Source organism: Rattus rattus, chromosome 8, assembly GCF_011064425.1.
Source record: "Rattus rattus isolate New Zealand chromosome 8, Rrattus_CSIRO_v1, whole genome shotgun sequence".
Taxonomy (NCBI): domain Eukaryota; kingdom Metazoa; phylum Chordata; class Mammalia; order Rodentia; family Muridae; genus Rattus; species Rattus rattus.
Window position 1 is genome coordinate 81,046,013 of NC_046161.1, and position 25,716 is coordinate 81,071,728.

At 41.5% G+C, this 25,716-nt stretch overlaps 2 protein-coding genes across 3 annotated transcripts in view; both read left to right on the forward strand.

Moving 5' to 3' along the window:
• The first annotated feature begins 3,086 nt into the window (after positions 1-3,086).
• On the forward strand, positions 3,087-7,590 carry Ripply2 (ripply transcriptional repressor 2). The gene is made up of 4 exons (XM_032909722.1): positions 3,087-3,482; positions 3,720-3,798; positions 4,117-4,181; positions 7,315-7,590. Exons 1-4 carry the CDS (start codon positions 3,397-3,399, stop codon positions 7,469-7,471), a joined length of 387 nt encoding a protein of 128 aa, XP_032765613.1. The 5' UTR covers positions 3,087-3,396; the 3' UTR covers positions 7,472-7,590.
• Positions 7,591-9,686: 2,096 nt separating this feature from the next.
• LOC116906836 (cytochrome b5 reductase 4) overlaps positions 9,687-25,716 on the forward strand; it is a 51,884-nt gene continuing 35,854 nt past the window's right edge. For both annotated transcript variants that reach the window (XM_032909723.1, XM_032909724.1), the window contains exons 1-4: positions 9,687-9,911; positions 14,190-14,343; positions 22,773-22,873; positions 25,588-25,669. In XM_032909723.1, coding sequence (XP_032765614.1) covers positions 9,837-9,911; positions 14,190-14,343; positions 22,773-22,873; positions 25,588-25,669 — 412 coding nt within the window. In that variant the 5' untranslated portion in view covers positions 9,687-9,836. The remainder of the gene's footprint in view (positions 9,912-14,189; positions 14,344-22,772; positions 22,874-25,587; positions 25,670-25,716) is intronic.

The following is a 25,716-nucleotide window of genomic DNA, read 5'->3' on the forward strand; positions in this document are numbered from 1 at the left end:
AATTCATTTTAAGTTCTCTGCTGCACCCATGCACTCATATCTCCGGTTGCTCTCTGGTTATTTCCATCTGTGTTCATCAAGACTTCTCAGAAGCCACCAGATCCATCTGAGGTCTTGTCCTTAGTATCACCGTTTCCCCATGCTCCCAGGAAGGACGGTGAACTGAGTATCAGTTCAGCAGCAGCAGGGAGAGATGCTACTCCTACCCTCCGATGCTGTTTGTTTCTGTTTCTCCTCATTGGGAGAATACAATGGAAATGTATTTCCCTTCTCCTTTGAGATGAATGTGTTATCTCACTGGTGAAGAGAAATGTTTTGGAGGTGATGTTTGTCACTTTAGACACACGGTTTTACTTGTGTCTCCCTGTTGTAATAACTGGCAACAGTCCAGAGTTATCAAACGTCATCATCTCCTTCAAAGCCAAGCTTAAAAGCCAACCGTCCCCTAGACAAACCAGGGTGCATGCAGAGTGCCTGGGAAAATCACTTCTGCTATGTTAGCCCTGTGAAGCTTTGGAAAGATTTCTTACTGCCAATATTGCCCAGTCTCTCCTGATTGATTGACAAACTAATATAAAATTATTTTTTTCTTTTCTGGGTCATTTGAAAAACTGAATTATAGGAGTATCTCTTGTGCTCTGGCTTTGTTGTGACCTTGACTTTGCCTGACCCAGCACCACCCACCTCTGATACGTGGGTTCCGTATCTCAGCTCCACTTTCTCGAACACTTTGTCTTTATGACCCAGACAGTCCTGTGGATGCTAGTTCCTAACTATCCTTCAAACCCATCCTTTGTGAGTATATGCCTTGTCATGGCCTGCATAGACTATCATTGAGCCTTTCAGGGGATTTCCTGTTCTCACCGCCAGCTCCAGTGACTCTAATCTTACACCGTTGTGTCAAAAAGACTTTTTAAAAAATAAGATACAAACTGTAGTCATCCCACTCTCCTGCTTACCCTTGGTCTTCTGCCAGTACTTACAGAACGAAGTCAAAATGTCTGAGCACAGCATATTCCATGCAACCCAAGCCTGCCCCGTCTCTTTTGCCACATCTCTGTGTCAGCAATAACCTCACCCCATCTCCTCTTAGCCAGTTTCCACACAGAGACAATAGCATTCCTTAACCCACCCTCTAGAATCCCTGTGTAGGTTTCATTTACTCTAAGTGGGTTTTCCTCATTGTACCTAAAAGACACACCAAATCCTCCCTACCATCATTTCTAAATGTAAACTGCTCTTTAGCAATTTAATATGTTCTTTTTAAAGAATCATTGGTTTTGTGGTCACTGTAATGATCATAGATTGCAGTCTTCCTGGGTAAGGAGGGAACATTTATTTCATCATTTGTAAAAATTCAGGATTTAGTACACTGCAGATACATTAAAGATATTTATGCAATTAGAATAGGTCTCTTCAGCAAATAGGTCACATCTGTAAGGCCATAGTATTTTTATTATACTTATCTAGTAGTAGTAGTAGTAGTAGTAGTAGTAGTAGTAGTAGTAGTAGTAGGTGGTGGTGGTGTGGTGGTGGTGGTTGTGGTGTGTTGGTGTTGGTGTTGGTGGTGGTAGAGTGGTGGTGGTGGTGGTGGTGATGGTGGTGGTGGTGGTGGTGGTGGTGGTGGTGGTGGTGGTGGTGGTGGTGTGGTGGTGGTGGTGTGGTGGTGGTGGTGGTGGTGGTGGTGGTGGTGGGTGGTGGTGGTGGTGGTGGGTGGTGGTGGTGGTGGTGGTGGTGGTGGTGGTGGGTGGTGGTGGTTGTTGGTTGTGGTGGTGGGGGTGGGTGTTGTGGTTGTTGTGGTGGTGGTGGTGGTGGTTGTGGTGGTGGTTGTGGTGGTGGTGGTGGTGGTGGTGGTGGTGGTGGTGGTGGTGGTGGTGGTGGTGGTGATGGTGGTGGTGGTTGTGTGTGCTCGCACATGTGCATTCACAGTACCATGCTTGGGTGTGGATGTGGTGGGCTCTCATGCCCCTATTGTGTGTGGTCAGAGGACAACTTGTGGGAGTCAGGTTTTTCCTTCTACCATGCAGGCTCTGGGGATCAAACTCGGGTGGCCAGCCCTGGCAGCAGGCATCTTAACCTGCTGAGCCAGCTGGCCATGATATTCTTAAAATAATTTTTATCATCTGTCAGGGAAGGGCTTACTGGGTGCCAGACATGCTACACGCATTTAATAAACATTGTTACTCTGAGCCATCGAGAAAGGCACTAGGCATCTCTCTTCACTGATTTCATTATCTGAAGAAAATCATATCTCATCCTTCTGGTAGTTACATCATTGTAGCTCCCTGGGTAATAATTAAATGGATTCTTTTCTTATGAAGTAATAGAGTATTCACAGAAGAGGTATTAAGGCTTATGTTCAAGATTTTCAATCTGCGGTGTTTGAGGAAACTCGTTTCCATCTTTTAAAATATCTTGGAAAGAAATTATAACATTTACAGATCATATTTGCTTTGAAACAGAACATATTGTGGGGCAGGTTTAATGAACCTCTACAGGTAAACAAGGGGGTAACTCCCAAGAGAAGAAACTAGTACAGAAAGAATAAATAATTTATCTCATATCAAACCTTCCAAGATTCATTATCATCCTCATCTTCCCCCAACCACAAAAGTATTGTCTAACTATGATCTACTGATAAAATACCAAGTGATGGCGGAGTTGTAGAGACGATACGCCCACCCAGGGCTTACTGGAGAGACCAAATTTTGAGAGAAAATCTCGAGGCTGTGAGAAGGCACTGAGACCACAGGACAACGGTCTCAGTCCCGCTTGGCTGTCACAATCAGGTTTTCACGATTCATCTTCTTGCCCAGGATTTTCTATCCCTTTCAAATAACAGGGAGCTTGTGAACAGAACTTATCAATAAGTTTAAAAAACATACATTTATTATTGATCCATATTTCTACACATATTTCGTATGTGTCTTTGCTTGATGTTCGGGGGCGAGGAGGTGGATTAAGGCTATTCTTTTTTCTTCTCATTCCATATCCAGTTTGTAGGACACAGGCTGCAGCAGAACCAGCTGCATTTGCTGTTGGCCAAAAAGCCAAGCCAAGTGTCAGGCAATTACCAGCCCTGGGCATTTTTGCAGAAATACACAAAAACGTGTAGAATCGTTTAATTCTATCCCCTCCTAACCTCTTCACATGGAAATTGGCTGCTTTGGGCGCATGCTGTTTTTCTCCCAGGCCGTGTGTCAGGGGGCTATTAACACTTGCTCCTGCAGCCGGTCCCTGGGCCATTTGGAAGGTTGCACGCGTTCACACCGGCGCGCGGCCCGCGGCGCCTTCACGCGCTGCCGTTTTGTTTATGCGGAGCGAGGGCGGCTGGGGTGCGAAGGTCTGCAAGGGCTAGATAAAGCCGAGCTGCCACGCTGAAGCGGTCGTCCCGCCATGGATACCACGGAGAGCGCCGAGAGCGCGCACAGCCCAGCACGTTCGCCCTCGCGCAGCCGCTGCCCGCCGCCCGCGCAGCCCGGGTACCTATCAGCCTGGATCCATCCCCGCGCATTCTCCACCCTCGCCCCCTGCCTGCCGACCACGGAGCCCGAGGACCGCCTGGCCCCGGCTCGGCCCCGTGCACCCTCTACCTCCGCCCTCGCCCGGTACCCATCGCCCTTGCCTTTGCCCGTGCCCAATGCCCTGGCTAAGTTCGAGTTGAGTCCGGTGGCTCGGCTCACGTTCTTTGTGCGCGGCTTGCGCTTGCTATCCTGCAGGTCCGAGGGCTTCTGGAGACCGTGGGTTCGAACTCCTGGCGAGAAAGAGGAGCTGGCGGAACCTCGTGCTGCAGAGGTGGTGAGTGACAGTGTGGCCCGCTGTGGTTCAGGCTGCAGAGCACTCCCACTCCCGAACACCAATCCAGGCCTGGGGAGTGAGGGCCCAAGTGGCTTGTGCTCCCAATCTGCCCTGTGCCAGCCCCAGGCCCTGTGGGTATGAACACGGGCTGGGACATTCGCTTCAGTGCTGCAGCCATTTACTTGCAGTGGAAGAGTTGGGTTGTAGAGAGAGGCTCAGTGTCACAACTCCTACCTGAACCAGAAGCGCTGGGTCACACACCTTACCAATTTCTACAAAGAGATGCGTGGTGACTGCGATTACTCCTTTTCTTCCTAGTTGCCCAGCGGCCCGGGAATGACTGAAGCTTCCAGGAAGCTTTTGCAATACCAACACCCTGTCAGGTGAGTGACAGGCCTTAATGGAGGTCTCCTTCAACTCCAGCCCTAAGGAGGAAGGAGATGGGGCATGATCACACAGCTTGGTTTAATAGCTGGCACCCCAGCTTCTCTCTCTTGGAAAACCTGCCTTTAGTTATTATGTGTTCCCACCCTGAGGATTCTCTTACTCACAGAATGGGAAAATACAGGATTTACCACGTAAAAGACATCCAGTTGGTGGATGGTGAGTAAATGCTAACAGAATTGGCTAAAAAGAAAGAAAGCAGGCTGATTAGAAAAAAGAAACGTTGGGGCTGGGAATGTAGCTCCCTGGTAGGGCGTTTACCTGCCCCGAAGGAAGCTCTGGGTTGTAAGACCGGAGACCTCTTATGCCTGAAAAGTTGTTTTGCGTTTTTATTTTATTATTTTTAATCCTAAAGGGGCACTCTAAAACTGGCTTCACTGCATGCAGAGTGCACGTATTACTTTCTTGCAAACCAAAAGGAGACATGGGATGGACAATAACAGGTTTGTAGCAGAACATGCTTGACACTTAGAATACCCAGGGCTGGTCCAGCTGTTCACCTTTCTGGTTTGTTTTTACTGTTTTTTTTTTTTCAGCATTTCTATAAGATTCTTTGTAGCTTTTATTTGAGACAAAATGTTTCTGATTGTGCAGTGTTCTCGGGACTGTTAAAAGAAGCCCTGTGTGCCTGTGTTAAAGAAAGCCTGGCCTACGCCTGTGTTTCTAAGTGGTGTACAATAGTTGATATATGTTGGTTACCTACATATGCTAAAAGTAATTGAAGGACACAGGGAAAGCAAATCATAAGTGGAATTGAGTTTACTGTGGTCCCCTCTTGTTTTTATGTGTCTGAGTATTTTGCTCATGTATGTGTATTTGCACCATGTGCATGCCTTGTGTCCACAGAGGTCGGAAGAGGGAGTAGGATCCCCCAGAACTGGAGTTGCTAATGGTTATAAGCCGTTATGAGGATGCTGGGTCCAGAACCCAGGTCCCTGGATGAACAGCCAGTGCTTGTAACCACTAAGCCTTACTTCGATTAGTTTTGAAGTGAGGTCAGGGCATAAAATATGTAACTTTTGAAGGGTTGGGGAAAGCTCACATAGGGTGTGTTATAAGTTAGTTATGGTTACTACTGATGAGTCTCCAAGAATCAAATGAGTGGGCTTTTTTTTTTTTAATCCAAAAAAATGTTATCGGAAAAGAGATATCAGGTCTTGGAGCAGCGTGGTTCCTGCTGGAGCTCTAGGGACCAGGAACTTGGATATGTGTAACTGCAGTGGTGGCTGTAAGGTAGTAAAAGGCCAGATCTTGTATATCTCCATACTGAGTTTTGTCCAGAAACCCATGGGCTTTACTCTGTAGAATGTGTTGATGGTTATAGATTTTTTAGCCAGAATAGTGGTATGATAAGGTCAGAGTTTCAGAAAATCACTGAGGGACTGGAATAAAGACTCAAAGCAAAACTGGAAGAAGTTACAAGTGAGACACAAAGGAGAGGTTCAAAGACATCAGGAAGGGAGGTGGGACTTAGTGAATGTAGGAAGTATGTGGAAGACAAAGCAGGGCTTTATAATGTACTGGGCAGGTGGGTGCAGAATGGCTAAAAAGCCAGATGACTCCTAAATATGGGGCTGCTGACCAGGTGAGCGCTGTGCTGTGACGGTGCAGATGTGGGGAATGAAGAAATGGGTGAGGAAGTGCGGATGGAAGTGGCGAGAGTTCTCAAGGAGGGCAGAGAGGAAGAGCAAGCTAGCCTCCACCTGGTAATGGAGGAAGGAAAGGCCTCAGAGGAAACTAAAGAGTCACATCAGGGGGACCTCAGAGAACTGTCCAAGTGAGGCAGTCTGACCATTCGTGATGATACCAACCGATTGGGGGCATTGGCAGTTCCAACAACATATTAGAAAATACCTTGGTGACTTTGTAAAGAATTCCTTTCTCTGCTGAACCATTTAATTGTGGTTTCCTCAGTTCATTTTTATCAATTTCTATCTTGACTTGTATCCTGTGTCTTACACTTTTTGTTCAGAGGTCTCTTCTTTGAGGGTAGGATTAGTGATTTATTCTGTTTGATTGGTAGATTAGGTTGGTAGAACCTCACTATCACGTTTATTGCATGCATAATGGACAGCTACTTGCGTAAGTATCTAGATTATATGCTTTTAATGCTAATTATATGCTTTATGCTTTTTTAATGTGTTTTACTAGGAATATATGTAAAATCTGTTGCCTAACTTTCTGTCTGTTAAAATTGGGCACACTGAGCACAGTATAATCTATCTTTGGTTAGAGTGACTCAGTTATATGTAGACAGAGTTCTTTGACCTACACTGAAGTGACTTCATGATAGTCGTCAGCTCAGCCTCGTCTATTTTTGTTTGTGTGAGAAATAAAAGAAGGCCACCAGGCCAGATTAAATAATGGTGAAATTTTTAAATTATGAGATAAGGATGCTTACTTGTCAATTAACTGTATAAAACCTACGTCACTCTCAATACATTGATATGGTGTTCCCAGATTGGTTGGATGTGAGAGAAAGATGGATTGGGAAGAAAGATTGGTGTTGGAGCAGCTTTTCCACCTAGCAAGTTGTGAAGGTCTAGACCTTAAAACTATTATCCTTGTACATTTCTGATCAAGCATATTGGCTATATCTGTAACTAAGGGCTGCATTTCTGCTGGACAGTGGGTACTTGAAGCCTGTTCAGAGTCCAGACATCCTGCCCTCCTTGTGTAGTTGGCTATCATCCCCGTGTGTGATGGGAGTAGTGGGATTCATTTGCCTTCTGAGGAAATTTAGAGAGTGGAAGTCTAACCTTCCGAATTTTATAAGAATAAACACTTACATAACAAATGGAGAAAGATAAGCTTTGATCTTCCTCTTATAGAGCGCCAGCCAGTTCTTAAATCTAATTTTTATCGTGGATAAAGATGTCAGAGAATTGACCATTTCTTTGCACATTGGCAAGCAGGCTCCATGAAAGCCGTAACAGTGCAGCTCTCAACCCTGTCTCCAAAGTGTGAAAACTAATTATTAAGCAGAGAGAGCTAGTGGACATCGATTGTTTGGTGACAATTAGGATCCCGACTGTGAGGACATATGGAAAGTATGTTGTCTGCTTCTTTCAGACTATTCTGGCCCAAGTCCAAGTGTTACGACTACTTATACCAAGAAGCAGAAACTCTTCTGAAAAATTTCCCAATTCAAGCTACAATTTCGTTTTATGAAGACTCTGATAGTGAAGATGATGTAGAGGGGCTGGCCTGTGAAAACCAATCTAATTAGTTCCTTCTGTTGACAATTGAGCTGGGTAGAATCTGAATTTTGTACATAAATGTACCATAACCTTTTAAAACTAATTTATTTGTATATACATTATTAATAAAATATTTTGTAATAACTATGGTATTTGGGCTTCTCTTTGTCCCTACACTAGAATTAAATCTTAGGATTTAAGATAGACATCGTGTTCAAATGTCCCAATTGTGTTATAAATATTTGTGGTTCCCAAAGGATACTTTCGGTTTCTTTACTAAATTGCAAGTTTATCTTAAAATAGTTATAGTTTCTCAAGGAACAGTACTATATGGGTTTTTGAAAGGCTGACTCTTGTAATGTCTGGTGTTTTCTATTGATCACAGTTGGATGTTTAGTTACAGATGGCAGTTAGTGAAGAAAACTGGGTGTTGCTGCTACTCTCACATATATTAGAATCTGTTTGCTAGCTCAGAGTGAAGATGCTTTAAGTAATTATCTATAGTTGAGAGAGAAAAACAATCTTGGGTCTCTTAAATCTTAAGGTCTGTGATTAAGTATGGAGGGGTGTGACTCTCACTCTGATACTCTCCTGTTGTCTTTAATCTGGTGTCCAGTACTTTCTGTATATGTTGAGAGACCCAACATAATTGTAACTATAATTTAAAAAAAGGTTTAAATTTGAATTATTTGTATGGAGTCTAAAATCGTTGAGAACATGAAAATTATTTTTTTTGTCCTGGATAAAGCTAAGATTTGAAGGACGTAAAATCCAACGCTATCCACTGTCCTTTGCTCTAGTCCCCTTCTCACAATATTCTCACATAAAATTTTCTTATGGGGAGTAAAATAAATTCTTGGTGACTGTTTTTTCTTATGTAGCCATCACAAAAGAAAACTTAATCCATCCTTTAATGAGATGGACAATGGACAATTTGCATGGTTAGGGTGACACAGTAAAGTATGATCACGAAGTCCTTTTAGTTTATACTTAACCATCTGGTCAACAGTTCAATTGCAAACAAACATATTTTATTAACCTATAATCTGAGCTACTTGTGAGGATAAGGCAGGAGAACTGCAAGTCCAATATTTGTTTGGAAATATACTAAAAATATTTTTCCGCAGTATTTCAGAATAAAAATGGGCAGAGGTGGAGACGAGAGGCAATTAGGCAGCTAAGAAATGCCTTGGGCTTGAGTGACTTAGCATATCCACAGACTTTCCCTCGTAATATTAAACCACATTATCACAACTTTGACTCTAGGAACTCTGGAGCTAATTAAAATAAACAATGTGTCCAGAGTCAGGAAAAATTAGTATTCTGCAGGGAATGGATAGGTTATGTAGAACTGTTCTTTGGGGAAATGTTCTCTTTCTATTGGATTCTACTCTCTGCATTTGTGTATTCTCCTAGAGACATGTAAAAGAAAGTCCCATGTATCACCACCATGGGCCCACAACATTAGGTACTTCTCTTGTTAACAAATTAGGATAGTATAAGGTGGCCTGTCTTTTGTTATATGCCCATTAGTGTGTGTGGTATATGGTATATGGTAAACCACACAGTATATGGTTTAGTATGGTCATTTATTTCTTACAGAAATCCAAGCCTATTTAAACAGACAAAATGTTCCTTTAATGAACTAAAATGAACTTGCATAAACCATTAAGAACAAAGATGACACCAAAACCAAATCAGTTTAGAATTGAGCTCCTCGACGATTTCAGGGAAAGTGAAAAGCTATGGGAGGAGGAAGAGTGTGCGAGTGTGTGAATAGAGCAGGAGACTGGAAACGTCATTTACTCGTTTTCCAGATAGGTTCCCCAAAGGCGGAAGTTTTCTTCTTAACCCACAGCAGAGTCTGCTTGAGTTCAGCCTCTTAGCTCATGAAGCTGTGAAGTCCTCTTTCCTAGAGCTTAGTATTTTACAGGAGCATGGACGTTTTGATAGTGTTGTTTTCTTCCACATTTTAAGCAGTCCGATGGTGTTGTTTATCAAGAGACAGGCCCTGGCATTCTTGTTCTACCAGAAATGATTTTCGGATTTTCGGCCTCTATCAGCACTAGGCTGGGGAACAGCTTCACTCTCTGATCTTTCGGCAGAAAGCTGTCATTTCCTTGTGGTGCTGAAGTTTAGGACCAAACTGAGCATGCGCTACCTCCAATTCCCCACACAGCCACCCCTCCCATCCTCTGACTCCGCCCCCACCCCGTCTCCCGTGAGCGTGATTGCGTCACCACGCTCCTGACCCCTGGCGACCCCGGAAGTGGGTCGGGGGCTTGGCCTCGGCCAGGCCAAGGAGCCGGCACAGATAGTGGTTGCCGCTGGAGTCCGGCCAAGCGAGCCTGTCCGGTGGCGGAGGCCGGATGCGGCCCGAGCCGGGGGCCCAGGATGCTGAACGTCCCTTCCCAGGCTTTCCCGGCCCCCGGCTCCCAGCAGCGCGTTGCCTCCCAGGGGCGTAGCAAGGTAAGTGGCGACGGCCGTTCGCCTACTGACTCAAACGCCCCGAGTTTGTTCAAGCTGCTGAAGTTGTCCTCTGTAGGTCTACTCAGTACCCTGCTTCCGGCGTGGTTGCTTTTCTGCCTCAAGCTGTCCTCTGCAGTCTTTTGTTCTTTACGGTCAGAAGGAAATGGCTGAGCAGTGGCAGCCAGAGAAACTTATCTGAAAGACTGGTGGCTAGGGAAGACTGGAGTCTGCAAACCTCCCATCAAATTTGGTGCCACCTTTCCAAGTCACACTCCTCTGTGTATAAGAGAACCAATTGTTCCAGCTCTGCCTCATCTGTGGACACCCCTGGTTGACTCTAACCGGTACCGTGCTCTTGACTATTTGTTGAATATGGTTACTGTGCGCAGCAGATATAGAGTTACAAGATTCTACAAAAACTGTGCAGTGTATTCATTGCAAGGCCAATGCTGTTTGCTGAATGTTATTTTGGTAGTCCTTAATTTTGTGACCACATCTTGTGTTTTCTTTTGAAACTTCTGTCTTCTTGGGCTACTCGATTTCATTTTTGAGTTTTACTTTATATGACTTTAAGACTTTCACTGAATGTTTTACTTTTTCTCCACTTAGATCTGGGGTTTTGACCTTTGATCAGAAAAGGGGTTGAGGTTTTTCATTTGTTTTTTGAAAGTGTTTGTTCCAGCTTTATTCATACATAGTACTAGGATGTTTTGTGGGCTCACTTATGGCTGCGTGTATCTTGAGTCCTTTTCCTGTGTCCATTGAATCTTCACAGTTACCCTGAAGATGGGGGTGTTTACTATCTCCATTCTGGGTAAAAAGAAATAGGCTAATGAAAGTCTGCGTCAGTCACGTAAGCTTGTGATAGGATTACTACGTTTCCTTCAAGGCTGTGTGTGTGCGGCTGCTCACCCGCCATCGACTGTGAATCTTGCTCTCCTTAAGTTAAGTGCTTGGCTCCATAGTCAAAGCTTGCCCTTTGCAGAATGAGAAAGCCAATCTGCCTTTCTTCATTAAAATGGCTATGTTCTCAGCCTTCATTTAAAGGGGAAAACTTCTAGGCAAAGGTAACAAGTTCCTTAGATGTGGTAGCAGAAAAGAGGGCAAAGTAAGATCTTTGTGTAATTTACTAAGAACCTCAGGTGGGATTAATTTCTTTGTTATAAAATGAGACAATCTTGATCCCTCGAGAGGCTGAGTTAGGACTGGATGAAACAGTCTGATAAAGTTTTCGAAAATGGAACACAGACGGAGAGGTTGACAAATTGTTAAGAAAATAGACTTGAAGTAGGAGAGAGATGTCTTTCCAAAACCCACCACCTCATCGCATTCACTGTTTGGCTCAGGTGTAGTAGGGATGACCAGTTGTTGTTGTTGTTGTTGTTGTTGTTGATGTTGATGTCTTGTTCATAGGACTAAGTGAGATATTTTTCCATAGCACAGCATTGTTATGCACTCAGCAAATATTACTTACCCTACGCCTTTCAATTCAAGTCTCACCAATTTGAATCTTACAGGGAAACAGATTCCTTATGCAATAGCTGTTCAGTGTTTATTGAGAAACTGTATAATGCCCTACATAGGCTAAGGCATATGATCATGGGATTCCCATTTGATGGTGCTGTCTGGGAACATTATGAAACCTTCAGGAGGTTTGGCTTGGCGGGAAACAGTATTCACTTTGGGCAGGCTTTGAGGGTTGACAGCCTCACCCCACCTTCAGTGTGTTCTCTCTGATTCATCTCTGTGTGCAGTTTCTGTATGATTAATCAGCTTCCTGCTCTGGCTGCCTGGCACCACACCTTCCTTGCCATCTGGAATCCCCCTTCTGGAACCATAAGTCACAATCAACTCTCTCTTCTTTCTTTTTTTTTTTTTTTTCCCAGAGCTGGGGACTGAACCCAGGGCCTTGCGCTTGCTAGGCAAGCGCTCTACCACTGAGCTAAATCCCCAACCCTCAACTCTCTCTTCTATAGGTTGATTTTAGTCATAGTGTTTTATGATAGCAACAGAAGGAAATAAGACAGTGTGGTGTATTGAACAGTGGTCTCAGATTTCAAGGAACTTTGTCTCACAGGCAGCACAGATCAGAAAACAGACAATTATACTCTGTACTTTAGTACAGTGTTATCACCAAAAAAGGGTTGGAGTTAGATGGGAGGAAAATACTGTGAGCAAGTGCTTGACACCAGTGGGGAACCCGTTGACCACCCATTTGGTCAAAGCATTTGATAGAGAGTTGAGGCTAAAACATGGAGCTAGTAAACGGTGACCAGATTATGGAGAGTCTGACTACCAGTTGAGGGACAAGAGTGTTGAGTTAGATGATGGAGTGTACCCCAGAAGTACTGACCTATTTATTTTGGGGTAAATGAATGCCTAAATTAGATTTGACTCCAGAAAGTGAGTTATGCAAGCTTCCTTGAGTGCCGTGTGTTTGCAGTACCATTCTCCCGGCACTTTGTAATGAGCTGGTTTGACAAGTGAAGAGTGGCCCTGTGCAATACAGGTGCTTGAATTTCCCACTAGATCATCCTAACTAATTAAAATACTAATATACCTGTGTTAATACACTTGGGATCACTGTAAGAGAATATTTGAGAGTGGATAATGGATAAAGGACAGATTTATTTATTAGACGGGGACTGTTCATATCTAGCCAAGGCCTTATTGCTTTGTTAGGATGTGATGGAAGGCATCACAGGGCAATAGAGAACACAGGAGAACTTGTAGCTTCAAAGCCATTTTTTATTTAAATACCTCCCAGTGTGCCCCACCTTGCATAACAGGTTTATTATGTATGGTTTTTTTTGGGAGGGGGGGAGGGCATTCTGACCATTCAATCTTTCACGTTAAAACCTTGAAAATGTGTTTTGTAAAAGAAAACAGAACTCTGAGTGTTGTGTTACTAAATCATGTAGGCAGGGGTTGATAGATATTTTCTGCAAAGGGCACCGTTATAAACACAACAATCTTCCCCAGTTCATGACTCCATGTCCTATCTTTTCTGCTATCTATAGTCAATAGCATGAGTAGTCTTGTTGTCCTGTGTCTAAGGTTCATGTACTGCCCATCTCTCAGTCACCTGGTAGCCATCTTGTTTATTACCAGATAGATAGTTGAAAATAGAAGTGCATATCTTTAAGTCACCATTAATTTACTTAGTAATGGCCCAAGTGTCAGACTAACAATAGTGGAGATTCTTCTATGCCAAAGAGAAGCCATGAAATGTGTCCTGTGAGTGGAAATGTGAGAGTTCTTAGTAAGAAAAAAAAATCATGCCGAGGTCAGTGGTACCCATGGTAAAAACAAGTTTCCGTGAATTGCGAAGGAAAAAAGAGAATGTATGGGGAAAACAGGTATCCATAGGGTGTTGGTGCTGTCCTTGGTTTCAGGCAATCTCTGAGAGATGTTTAGCTTATCTTAGTGAAAGGTCTCTGTAGGCGAGCAGTCATCCAGAGGAGGATGCTATGGTTAATAGTTTCTACATACACTGTCAACATTCACACTCAAGACTGTGCCAATCCCCTTGTATCTAGTCATGGAAGTCCTTGACATGGCTGAGCCGTGCCTATATCGATGACACACATTCATTGAGGGCTTCCTCTCCTCCCCATCTCCTTCCTTACAGTATTTTCCTGTGCTTGACATACTTTGTCAGTGGGTTTGTAGAACACACTATTGCACAGTAATTTTTTTGATTTTTCTGTTTAAAGGTCCACTTCAGCTAGTCTTTTGTATATCTTTTGTGATTGTTAAGGTCACACATTTTAGTTCAAAATGGCAACAATAACATAATTAGTAACAGAGCTAGGACCTGGACATTCTGAATTTCTCACTTTAGATTCAATACTGTGTCTATTATACTTTACTGCCATTATGAAGAAAATTTGTGAGACAGAATTTCTAAGTCCTATCTCATAGTCAGTACTTAAGATAAAGTAATATTTTGTTTAAAATTCTAGGCATCTGAATTTTCTGAGCATCTTGAACTAGACAAAAGGGCTCCCTTTGTGATAAAAAAAAACAAAAATAAATCAATTATTTTTATTAGTTTTATTAGAATTGTTTTTAGTTTTTTCATTTTACTCATTTTTTTTTTTAGATGGGATCTTATTTTGTAGTCCAGGATGTCCTCAAACTTGCCATGCTTCCCAGAATTTCTTTTAAAAGGCTAATAAACAGACAGAAGCAGTCCAAAGGCAGATGGAGGAGGAGGAGAGGAAGCAGCCAACTTCGCCCCAGAACCAGATGTAACTTTTGTCTTCCATTCCTTAGGTACCTTTAAAACAAGGCAGGAGTCTTATGGATTGGATCCGACTGACCAAAAGTGGAAAGGACTTAACAGGATTGAAGGGCGGGTTAATTGAAGTAACAGAAGAAGAGCTTAAGAAGCACAACACGAAAGACGACTGTTGGATATGCATAAGAGGTAGGCAGGCTTCCTAAACATTTCAGAAACTCGCCTGGGCTTTCAGACTTGGTAACACAAATTGCCTTACTGGACCGTAACAATGTTGTTCTCACTTTGGACAGCATTTTCCCTTCTATGACCTTTACATTTCGATGCAGGGATAGAACTAATAGGATGGAGTCTTTTGTAGATCCTTATGTTGTTCCCTTTGAAAGGAACTATGAGTTCACCAGGAAATTTAACACCAAGGTGATACAGTTAAAACTTTCAGGGCACCCAGTATATGCAGTAACTGCCCATCCCAGAGCCTAGTGAGTAAATGCTGTTAGAAGAAAAGGTCTCTGAGACTCTAAAGAAAACCATATATATGTATATATATATAGGTGTCGTATGTGTTTATCCATGTGCTTGTACACACATGCATACACACACACACACACACACACACACTCATGAGAACACTGGAGACCAGAGGTTGATGGGCTTTAGATTCAATGAGAGACTGTCTTAAAGCATAATGAGGAGACAGCTGAAGTTAACTTCCAGCTTCCACATACATGTGCAGACATGTACATGTACATACGTGTACATGCTCCTATGTACACACTCACACTTACACATACATAATCAGCTCTTCATTACAACCATATTGATGTGTGGTAACAAAGCTTCAAAGCATATAACAGACATTAGAAGAACCGGGGAGTAGAATTAAAATTTCCATTCAGAGTTGTAGATTTTAATCCCTTTCAGCAGTTAGAAGTAGATAAGCATCTGTCTGTAGACATGATAATGAAATTGGTGGTGCAGTTTCTTTATTGAACACAAGAGGGCAAAGTCATCACAGTCCTTAGACTAAGGCTTAGAGAAACTCCTGTATAGTTGAAAAATGGTGAATTACTCCATGTTTTTACTTTATGAACATATCTTTTACTAATATCTATTTGAGGGTTAACATTATTAACAATGGTAAAAATTTTAAGTAAAAATGCTGTTTCATAATGGCATATAATACTTTCTCCATACATGATAGACATTAAATTCATTTATTAAATGTAGTCTAGAACTTTAATATTTGTTTGAATGTTAAAACCAAAAATTCATTTTTAATATGTTTACTTTAATTACCTGAATGCTTTCAGACTTTTTTTGGGATCTTGACATAACCCCTAATCTTTTAACAATTATTGAGAATATTAAAAGGTTTTTGTTTGCATGATGTCTCTTAACATTACCATTAATTAAAATTAAGAAATGTAAACAATATTTAAAATTAATTTAATAAAACTGCTATATGTTATACATAGTACCTACTTTATGAAAATAACTTTCTAAATGGAAAAATACAGGAGTACATAATTTTTGATTTTGATAAATCTCTCTAGAGTATAGCTTAATAGATGACAACTCATGTGTATTGCTGTGTTACTGTCTCTAGTCTCATATCACATGTCCATGTAGCTTCTAGAAAAAACCCACATATGTGAAAGAACAAGAATTTTAAACAAACATAGCATTTTAGTTTTATTGGAAAAAAATTTTTACTTCGCACCACCAGAAGTGTCTTTCGTGAGCATCCTTGGGCTCTACTGAGCGACTCCGTAACTTACAGAAGAGAATAAAAAAGAAATGAAAACTTCTCAGTCAGTGAACATGTGGCCCAAAGCGTGGGGATCCCTTTAATTCTGGTGGTGAGCCATGGTGGTTCTCATACATAGTTACCTTGCCAGGGGTACTGTGGTACCTTCACCTGGGAGATAGACAGACAGATATAGGTCTTCAGCACCAGCCCATGGTCACCATCTCAGATGGGACTGTCTGGAGGCACCGTCACAAAGATCTGGGCTTGAGATTACAGTGGCGTGTGCTGCAGGTCTGAATCAAGTCATTTTTAGATGGGGTGGCCTGATTCAGGTCCTGCAGGTGGTAAAGGCTTTTCTTGTCTCTAGAACAAGATATAACTAAAAAACAAGCTTTCAACAATTAGGATATTCAAAATTACCATTGAGAGGGGAAAATTGGCATAATTCTTGGTACATATGATAGACAGTAAATATTGATGAATATAATTTATTTGAATATGAAAACCAAAATTCAATTGTTAATATATGTTTCCTTTTATTTATGTGAGTGCTGCCAGACTTTTGGGTCTTGAAGTTCTCCTATTCTTCAAATCACCAAGCCTAGAAAACTGCGAATGAATAACTTCTTTCATGAACAAAATACCCCAAATAAACAACTTTTACAAAGGTTTTATTTGGCTAATGCTTTCAAAGATGTCAGTCCATGGTCATCTGGCTGCAAGGCTTTGGTGCCAGTGACAAGGTGTTACATGATGGTGAAAATACATGGCAGAGGAAACTGCTAGGCTCATGGCCAAGAGCTAGAAAGACCGACAGGAGAGGCTGGATCTTCCTTAATGAGCTAGTTCCTTCCCCTAGGCCCAACCAACCGGAAGAGCACCTAAAATGTCCGTAGCACCATGGCTAGTATCCAAACATCAACACAGATCTTTAAGGGACAACACCATCTGACTGTTTATTATATTTCCTCCTAGATGTGTATACCGATGATTAGTGAAATCACGTGTGTCCATACAACTCATACATAAGAACACAACATAAAAGCCCATATAGTGAAGAGTGAATGAACTTATCCACATGGCATATTACCTAGCCATAAAACCAGAACATCCTTAGGGCTGCAAAAGACTGTGTTTTGTATGATTGCATTTAGATGAAATGTTTAGAATAAGTGAACCTATCCAGACAGAATGGTTTCTTGTGTCTGTGGAGAAAAGGGGAATGCTACTGAGAGGATGTTTCTGTATGCTGTTAAATTATGACTCCCATTATGTAGACAGCGCCGTCTTTCGAAGGTTCCTGATTCTTGACAGAATCAAAAGAGCTTCTTCCTTTTAAAGAATTATGCCTCCTAGTTTTAGTTTATCTCTTTTTAATTGAAAATATTGTTTTCCATGCAATATATTAATCCTTCCTTCCCTAACTTCTCTCAGATTCTCCCTATTTCCCCACCCACCTAAATGTACACTCTTTCTCTCATTAGAATGCAGATAGGCATCTAACATCATCATCATAGTAATAATAATTTTAGTGTAGTAAAAGATAAAATAAAAGCAGAATAGGACAAAAAAAACACACACACACACACACACACACACACACACACACACACAGAGAGAGAGAGAGAGAGAGAAAGAGAGAGAGAGAGAGAGAGAGAGAGAGAGAGAGAGAAGAGCCAAAGGAAAGCATTAAGAAACACATATAAACCCCGAGACACACACATCCCCACATTCCCACATAAACAAATTGTAAACCATAATATATAAGCAAAAGATTGTAAAGTTTAAAAACATGCCCAGACAAAACTCCAAAAATCCTATTGAGTTCATTTTTTATTGGCTGTCTGCTGCTGACCATGGGCTTGCCCATAAGCATGGTCTGTAAACCCACTGAGTTGCTATTGGAGAAAACGAATTTTTTCTTTGTGAGCAGTTGTCAATTGGAAGTAGCCTGAGGATTAGGGTGGAGGGTTTAGTGTTAACTTCCTTCAGCATTGAGACCCCATTTAGCTTAGTCCTATGCAGGTCCTGTGGGTGCTGTCACATCTCTGTGAGTTCACATGTGTGTCAGTGCTGTTGTGTCTAGAAGGCCTTTTTCCTTGGTGTCTTCTACCCACTGGCTCTTATATCAATCATTTTGCCTCCTTTTCTACTGTGTTCCGTAAGCCGTGAGAGGAGGGATTTGATGGAGACATCCCATTTGAAGCCAAGTGTCCCAAGACCTATTATTCTCTGCACATTGTCTAGTTGTGGGTCTATTTGTGAGTTTATTTCCCCTGCAGGAGAAAGCTTCTCTGATGATGGTTGAACAAGATCTGTGAGTATAACAGAATGTCATTAGGAGTCACTTTATTGCTGTGTTCCTTTAGCAGAACAATAGTATTTGGTTTTCTGCTAGATCCATGGCCTATCTGGTCTCGGTTCTTGGTTACCTGGGCAGTGTTAAGGATGGTTTGCTTCTCTGAACCTGGGTCCCCTACAAGAGCACCGTGGGCTCTTAACTGATAAGTCATCTTTCCAGCCTCTTGATGGTTTTGATTGTTGACACAATATAGAATTCCTGGGAAGGGAGTCTCAATGATGACTTGTCTTGATTAGGTGTGTGTGTGTGTGTGTGTGTGTGTGTGTGTGTGTGTGTGTGTCTTAATTGGGTTACTTGAGTTGAGAACAACTGTCCTGAATGTGGGAAATGTCATTTCATGGACTGAGCTCTGAACTGAATCTACACAGAGAGCAAGCTGAGCACACGTGTCCATGCATTAACTCATTGCTCTGCTCTGTTGACTGTGTTGTGATTTGACCGGTTGCATCAGGTTCCTGCTTCCTTGACTTCCAGCAGTGATGGGCTGTAACTTGGAACTGTGAGCCAAATCCAACTGTTTGTCTTGAGTCGCCTTTGTCAGGACATTTTATCACAGCAACAGGGAAGGAGACTCTGGCTGTCCACAAAGAGCATTTAATTCTGGGCACTGGGCAGTGCGGTCCAGACCTGCTGCTGACCTCTCACGGCACAGTCAAGGGCGTTTGTTCTGTTTTGTTTTGTTTTTGTTAGGAAATGCTTTTCTAAAGAACTCAAGACAGGTTGGGTATAAGTGTCTATATCAAAGGGAATCAACTGGTTTTCTTCATGATGAGTGACAGCCTTCTCTTCCCTCCAAGCTTATTACAGCAAATGAACATTTTAGGTTATTTGGGGTTAAAGGTTTGAAAGTCTTCCTAAATGAGGAATCAGTTTACATATTAAAAAAAAACAAAACAACAACAAAAGCCAATGCTGGCCACACCTTTGAGTTGTTTTCACAGAAAGTGTGAAAGTGTGTTCCCTTGATGAAGGAAGCCTCCAGCCAGTGCTTCCTGCTTTTGTCCTTGGTCTTCTTTTTAAAAGATAAAATGTAGTTGATTGCATGAACAGATTAAATAAATGTCTGGGGAAGCCCAAACAATGAAGTTCTGGAAACCTCTATTCCTTGTGTAAGTGCAGAGATGAGGCGGGCCTTCTATAGAGCCTGCCTGGGTGCTCATCCTTGCTTACTTACTGGAGGTCTGATGCAGGAAGAAGGAATTCATCTTTTTCAGAAGATTTTTATCAGGGTAATAGACTGCAGTGGAATGACATTTATTTTTCATCTTTATGCGTGTGCATGTGCACACACATTCAGGCACATATATGTATATATTTTATTATATAAATTTCTTCATGTTGGAAGGCAAGTCGTGTGGTCTTTTGCATTTCTTTATGTTTTATGAGCAGAGACACTGTTCTCAACAATAAGTTTACTCCTGGGTCAGCTTAATAAAGAGCATGACTCCCCGCAGCAGAGAGCTGGCACTTTCACTGGCCTTTGGGACAGACCTGAGTTTCTCTCTTTCTTTCTTTTTTTATAATTAGATGTTTTTTAAATTTACATTTCAAATGTTATCCCCTGTCCTGGTTTCCTAACCATAAAACCCCTAACCCATTCCCTCCCCTTCTTCTATAAGGGTGTTCCCCCTCCACAACCATTCCCTCTTCCCGCCCAACCTCACATTCCCCTACACTGTGGGGGGTTAGGGGGATTGTCAAGCCTTGGCAGGACCAAAGGCTTCTCCTCCCATTGGTGCCCAACAAGGCTATCCTTTGCTACATATGCAGCTGGAGCCATGGATCAGTCCATGTATAGTCTTTGGATGGTGGTTTAGTCCCTGGGAACTCTGGTTGGTTGATATTGTTGTTCTTATGGGATTGCAAACCCCTTCAGCTCCTTCAATCCTTTCTTTTAACTCCTCCAATGGAAACCCTGTTCTCAGTTCAATGGTTGGCTGCTAGCATTTGCCTCTGTATTTGTCATGCTCTGACAGAGCCTCTCAGGAGACAGCTATATCAGGCTCCTGTCAGCATGCACTTCTTAGCATTAGCAATATTGTCTGGGTTTGGTGGCCTTATGTGTATGGGCTAGATCCCCAGGTGGGGCAGTCTCTGGATGGCCTTTCCTTCAGTCTCTGCTCCAAATGTTGTCTCCATATTTCCTCCTTTTAATATTTTTGTTCCTCCTTCTAAGAAGGAATGAAGCATCCATACTTTGGTCATCCTTCTTGAGCTTCATGGGTCTGTGGATTGTGTCTTGGGTAATTCGAGCTTTTGGGCTAATACCTACTTATCAGTGACTGCATACCATGTGTGCTTTTCTGTAATTGGGTTACCTCACTCAGGATGATATTTTCTAGTTCCATCATTTGCCTATGAATTTCATGAAGTCATTATTTTTAATAGCTGAGTAGTATCCCATTGTGTAGATGTACCATATTATCTGTATCCATTCCTCTGTTGAGGGACATCTGGGTTCTTTCCAGCTTCTGGCTATTATAAACAAGGCTGCTGTGAACATAGTGGAGTACGTGTCCTTGTTATATGTTGGAGCATCCTTTGAGTATATGCCCAGGAGTGGTACAGCTGGGTTCTCAAGTAGTACTATGTTCAATTTTCTGAGGAACCTCCAGACTGATTTCCACAGATTTCTGGGTTGTACTGGCTTGCAATCCCACCAGCAGTGGAGGAGTGTTCCTCTTTCTCCACATCCTCACCACTATCTGTTGTCACCTGAGTTTTTGATCTTAGTCATTCTGACTGGTGTGAGGTAGAATCTCAGGATTGTTTTGATTTGCATTGTTCTGATAACTAGGGATGTTGGACATTTCTTTAGGTACTTCTCAGCCATTCGATATTCCTCAGTTGAGAATTGTTGCTTGAAGCAATCCCACTAAAATCAGGGACTAGACAAGACTGCCCACTCTCTCCCTACCTATTCAATATAGTACTTGAAGTTCTAGCCAGAGCAATTAGACAACAAAAGAAGGTCAAAGGGATACAAATTGGAAAGGAAGAACTCACAATATCATTATTTGCAGATGATGTGATAGTGTACTTAAGTGACTCCAAAAGTTCCACCAGAGAACTACTAAACCTGGTAAACAACTTCAGCAAGTGGATGGGTATAAAATCAACTCAAATCAGTAGCCTTCCTCTACTCAAAAAATAAACAGGCTGAGAAAGAACATAGAGAAACAATACCCTTCACAATAGTAACAAATAATACTATTTGTGACTCTAACCAAGCAAGATCTGTATGATAAGAACTTCAAGTCTCTGAAGAAAGAAATTGAAGAAGACTCCAGAAGATGGAAAGATCTTCCATGCTTATGGATTGGCAAGATTAATATAGGAAAGATGGCCATCTGGCCAAAAGTAATGTACAGATTCAATGCAATCCCCATCAAAATTCCTATTCAATGTTTCATAGACTTAGAAAGAGCAATTTGCAAATTCATTTGGAATAACGAAAAACCCAGGATAGCGAAAAGTAACCTCAACAATAAAAGAAATTCTGGGGGAATCCCAATCCCTGACCTCAAGCTGTATTACAGAGCAATTGTGATAAAAACTGTATGGTATTGGTACAGAGACAGGCAGGTAGATCAATGGAATAGACTCGAAGACCCAGAAATGAACCCATACACCTATGGTCACTTGATCTTTGACCAAGGAGCTAAAACCATCCAGTGGAAAAAAGATAGCATTTTCAACAAATGCGTTGGTTCAACTGGAGGTCAGCATGTAGAAGAATGCAGATCGATCCATTCTTATCACCCTGTACAAACCTCAAGTCCAAGTGGATCAAGGACCTCCACATCAAACCAGATACACTCAAACTAACAGAAGAAAAAGTGGTTAAAGCCTCGAACATGTGGACACTGGGGATAATTTCCTGAACAGAATACCAATGGCTTATGCTCTAAGATCAAGAATCGACAAATGGGACTTCATAAAATTGCAAAGCTTCTGTAAGGCAAAGTACACTGTCATTAGGACCAAATGGCAACCAACAGATTGGGAAAAGATCTTTACCAATCCTACATCTGATAGAGAGCTAATATCCACTGTATACAAAGAACTCAAGAAGTTAGATTCCAGAGAATCAAATAACCCTATTAAAAATGGGGTACAGTACTTGAGTTTCTTAATCCAGTTTCCTCTCCTGGGGGAATAGGAGTGTGCAGGTCTCATTGGCCCCCCTTCACATAGCTCTGTGGGAAGTAGGAAAAGGAGCTGATGCCAGTGTTGCTTTTCTAGTTGCAGGTATTGATATAAGTATTAAACTTTCTTTCCTTAACCAACAAGTCCCATGTTATTTAAGAGAAGCATGACATAGGTTAATTAGCTAGCTCATAAGATCATTTACAGCTCATTTTAGACTTTACAGCTCTTACTACTTTGGAAAAAATTAATTCCTAAATGAAATGTTGGGAGAGAGTTATTGGAACGTATATTTATAGGCCTTACCATTTGTAAGAAGCTCATTTGACATGATTTCTCCTTGCTTTGATGCAGGGTTTGTTTACAATGTCAGCCCATATATGGAGTATCATCCTGGTGGGGAGGATGAGCTTATGAGAGCCGCAGGAGCAGATGGAACGGATCTTTTTAATGAGGTGAGTTGCTTCAGATAATCAGGACGTTGTGTGCATGGATACACTCAAACTAGGAAGAAAATGTTTGCATTCATTTTAGGTGGGTGGGCTTGAACTCTGAAATGTAGGCAGGTGTTCACAGGTGACAGCTGTTCATGAGATTTCACAAGTCACTTTATTAAAATTCTAGAGACGGTTTCAAGTACCTGGCGTGAACTTTATCTCCACTACTGGCAAGACTTGCACTCACCTTGATTTCTTTTAGTAATGATGATAATTGGTTTATAGAAAACATCATCAATGGGAGAAAAGACAGGTGGATCTGCTGTTACAAATTACCGTAGATTTTTAATTTAATTAAATTATTTTAGTTAGCATGCAGCATTCTTATTTTCTTCATAGGGAGATAGTTGTACATCCAATCTGTTACTATGTGTTCCCCATACATCTTGGAGAAAGTTAGATAATGTTGATTAATGATGGGAAACTTAATTTTCCTAAATTAATAGGAGAGAATCTACATGCATTTCAAAAGTCATTTACATCAGTATCCTTTCCTCCAAATTTACAATCAAATATTAGTTCCCTTGCTATTTAAAAGATCCACAGAATGTGTTAATTACTATCAATTTTGTTAATAGTTATTCTGACATCATAGTCATTAGAAGTTTAGTAATTTGTCTTTGCTTCATATTTCATTTTGTATTTTAATGATAACTGACCGTGTTACATAATACTAGGTTTTTACTATTTAAGATACCTGAATCACATTGGGGTATTTTATGGTTGTTTTGATCAAATGTAATTTGATTTCTGCTTCTCCTGTTTTCTGTTATGCTGGTTTTTTTTTTTTTCTTAATACTTTTCTTTATTTCTGAGATTATAGGTGGTTATTTTTTGATCAAGTGGTCAGAAATGTAGTTTGTTTTATGTTTAAAAATACTTAGGTACATCTGCTTTAATAGTGCAACATGTTTGCTCTGATGCAAAGTCCCACTGGCTAATTGGTTGCATTAGCCTTCTCTTGGTAGAGTCTTCTTGCTTCTTTAAGACATGCTCCTTTTGTTGTTTGTTCATTTTTAGCAATGTAAACCAAGCCACTTGTCTACTGTAGATTCTCTTGGATCTCCCTGTGTGCTCAGGTTGAATGTGCCTAGTCATCAGAAGGTTTCTCAATTTAAAACTAAAACCTCGTAGTTTATGTTCCTCAGCACCAGCTTTCTATGGGTTGTGTGCGAGGAAGGCGATGCTGTGCTTGACACATTGCTGTAGCCCATAACTTTGATGAGTCAGCAAAGCCTGTTGTTTGTGACTATTACTTACTGTGGAAATAAACAGTTTTGTGTTTTAGAAGCTTCTGGTGTATTCTAGAAACTTCATTCTAGAAACTGTCTTTCACTACGAAGCTTTCCCTATGCCCCGTATTTGAGTTGCACAAAGTATGTATTGGTTCATGTCTTTATTGTCTTTGTTTCCAGTTTTGATTGCACTGCTGACCCCTTATTTTATCATTCCACATAACTGGTGGGCTGAGATGGTCTGTTTGTATTTCAGCTCAGTCTCCTGTGATCATACTGCCTTACCTCCTCTCTGTGTTTCCTGTGCCAGTTTCCAGAGAAAGGGACTGAGCTGCTAAGTAGTCTCTGTCTTTTCCCTTCATGCCCAGATAGTTTTCAGTTCAGGTGTAGTTTGGGTAACACAGCAACTATATTCACCTTCTTAAGGATGATTGTCTAAGCAGCATCCTGCTATTCAGCTCTAAGTTGTCATTAGCAACAGTGAAATGAATTTAGTCATCTGACTGGTCTTTTGAGACCCTGTCAGAGTAAATATTCTCCTTTGAACATACTTAAGGGCCTCCTGTTTAGAGTTCTGTAATTCGCACAGCCTGTACCCTGGACTCCTTGAATCTCTGTCTTTTTTATCTGTTTGCTTAAATTACCCGAATTCTTACACTCCAAAGGCAGGTTTTACACAGTAGTAGATGCGTTGCGAGTAATTGCAAATAAAATTTCACTTTCTATTAAGTGCATGCCCATTTTGTAATGTTTGCTATTTAATATTATTCATTTCTTCAGGATTATTAGAATCCTGTTAGCAATATTGCTTGACTGTTTTTTTAAATGTTTGAACAATGGATTCTGACTGATGCTGAATAATGAAAATGATTTTTCTTTACTGATGTTTTTGAATGTTGTGTTCTTTCTAATTTTTTCACAATTGAACATTTAATTCTTAGGATTTTGTTAATTTAAACAGTGTTATGCTTCTAGCACAGTAACGGACACCTGTAATCCTAATACTCAGGAGGTTGAGACAGGAGGATGTCTGTGAGTTAGAGGGTAGCTTGGGTTACATAGTTTGTTCCAGACCAGCCCAAGTTCAACTTTTCTGTTTTACCATACAAGAGGAATATGACAGTAATTTTCCTACATCATGAAGGATATTCTTAAACACTAGTGCCTACCCCCAGCCTGTTGCACTGCAAATGGCAAAGAGATAAAAAGGATAAAGAGTGTTCTTTTGAGACTGTTGGGACCTCACTGACGCTTGACAGTGCCAGAGGTCTGTGGACAACGAGTTGAGATCCTGTTCGAAGCAGTCCGTGTCTGTTGCTGGCTGATTGAATCTGCTTCAGGGCAGCGGGTGCAGGTTTAGCTCTGTTCATGGTGAAGTAAGGACATCCTGTGGAGGTGGAGTCACATTGCCTATCGGCCATTCATTTCCCGTGCTAGGTACATCGTTGGGTCAATTATGAATCCATGCTGAAAGAGTGCCTGGTTGGCAGGATGGCTGTGAAGCCCGCTGTTCCGAAAGGTAAGTAAAAAGGACAGTGGTTTTTGAAAATAAAATAGGATTTCAAT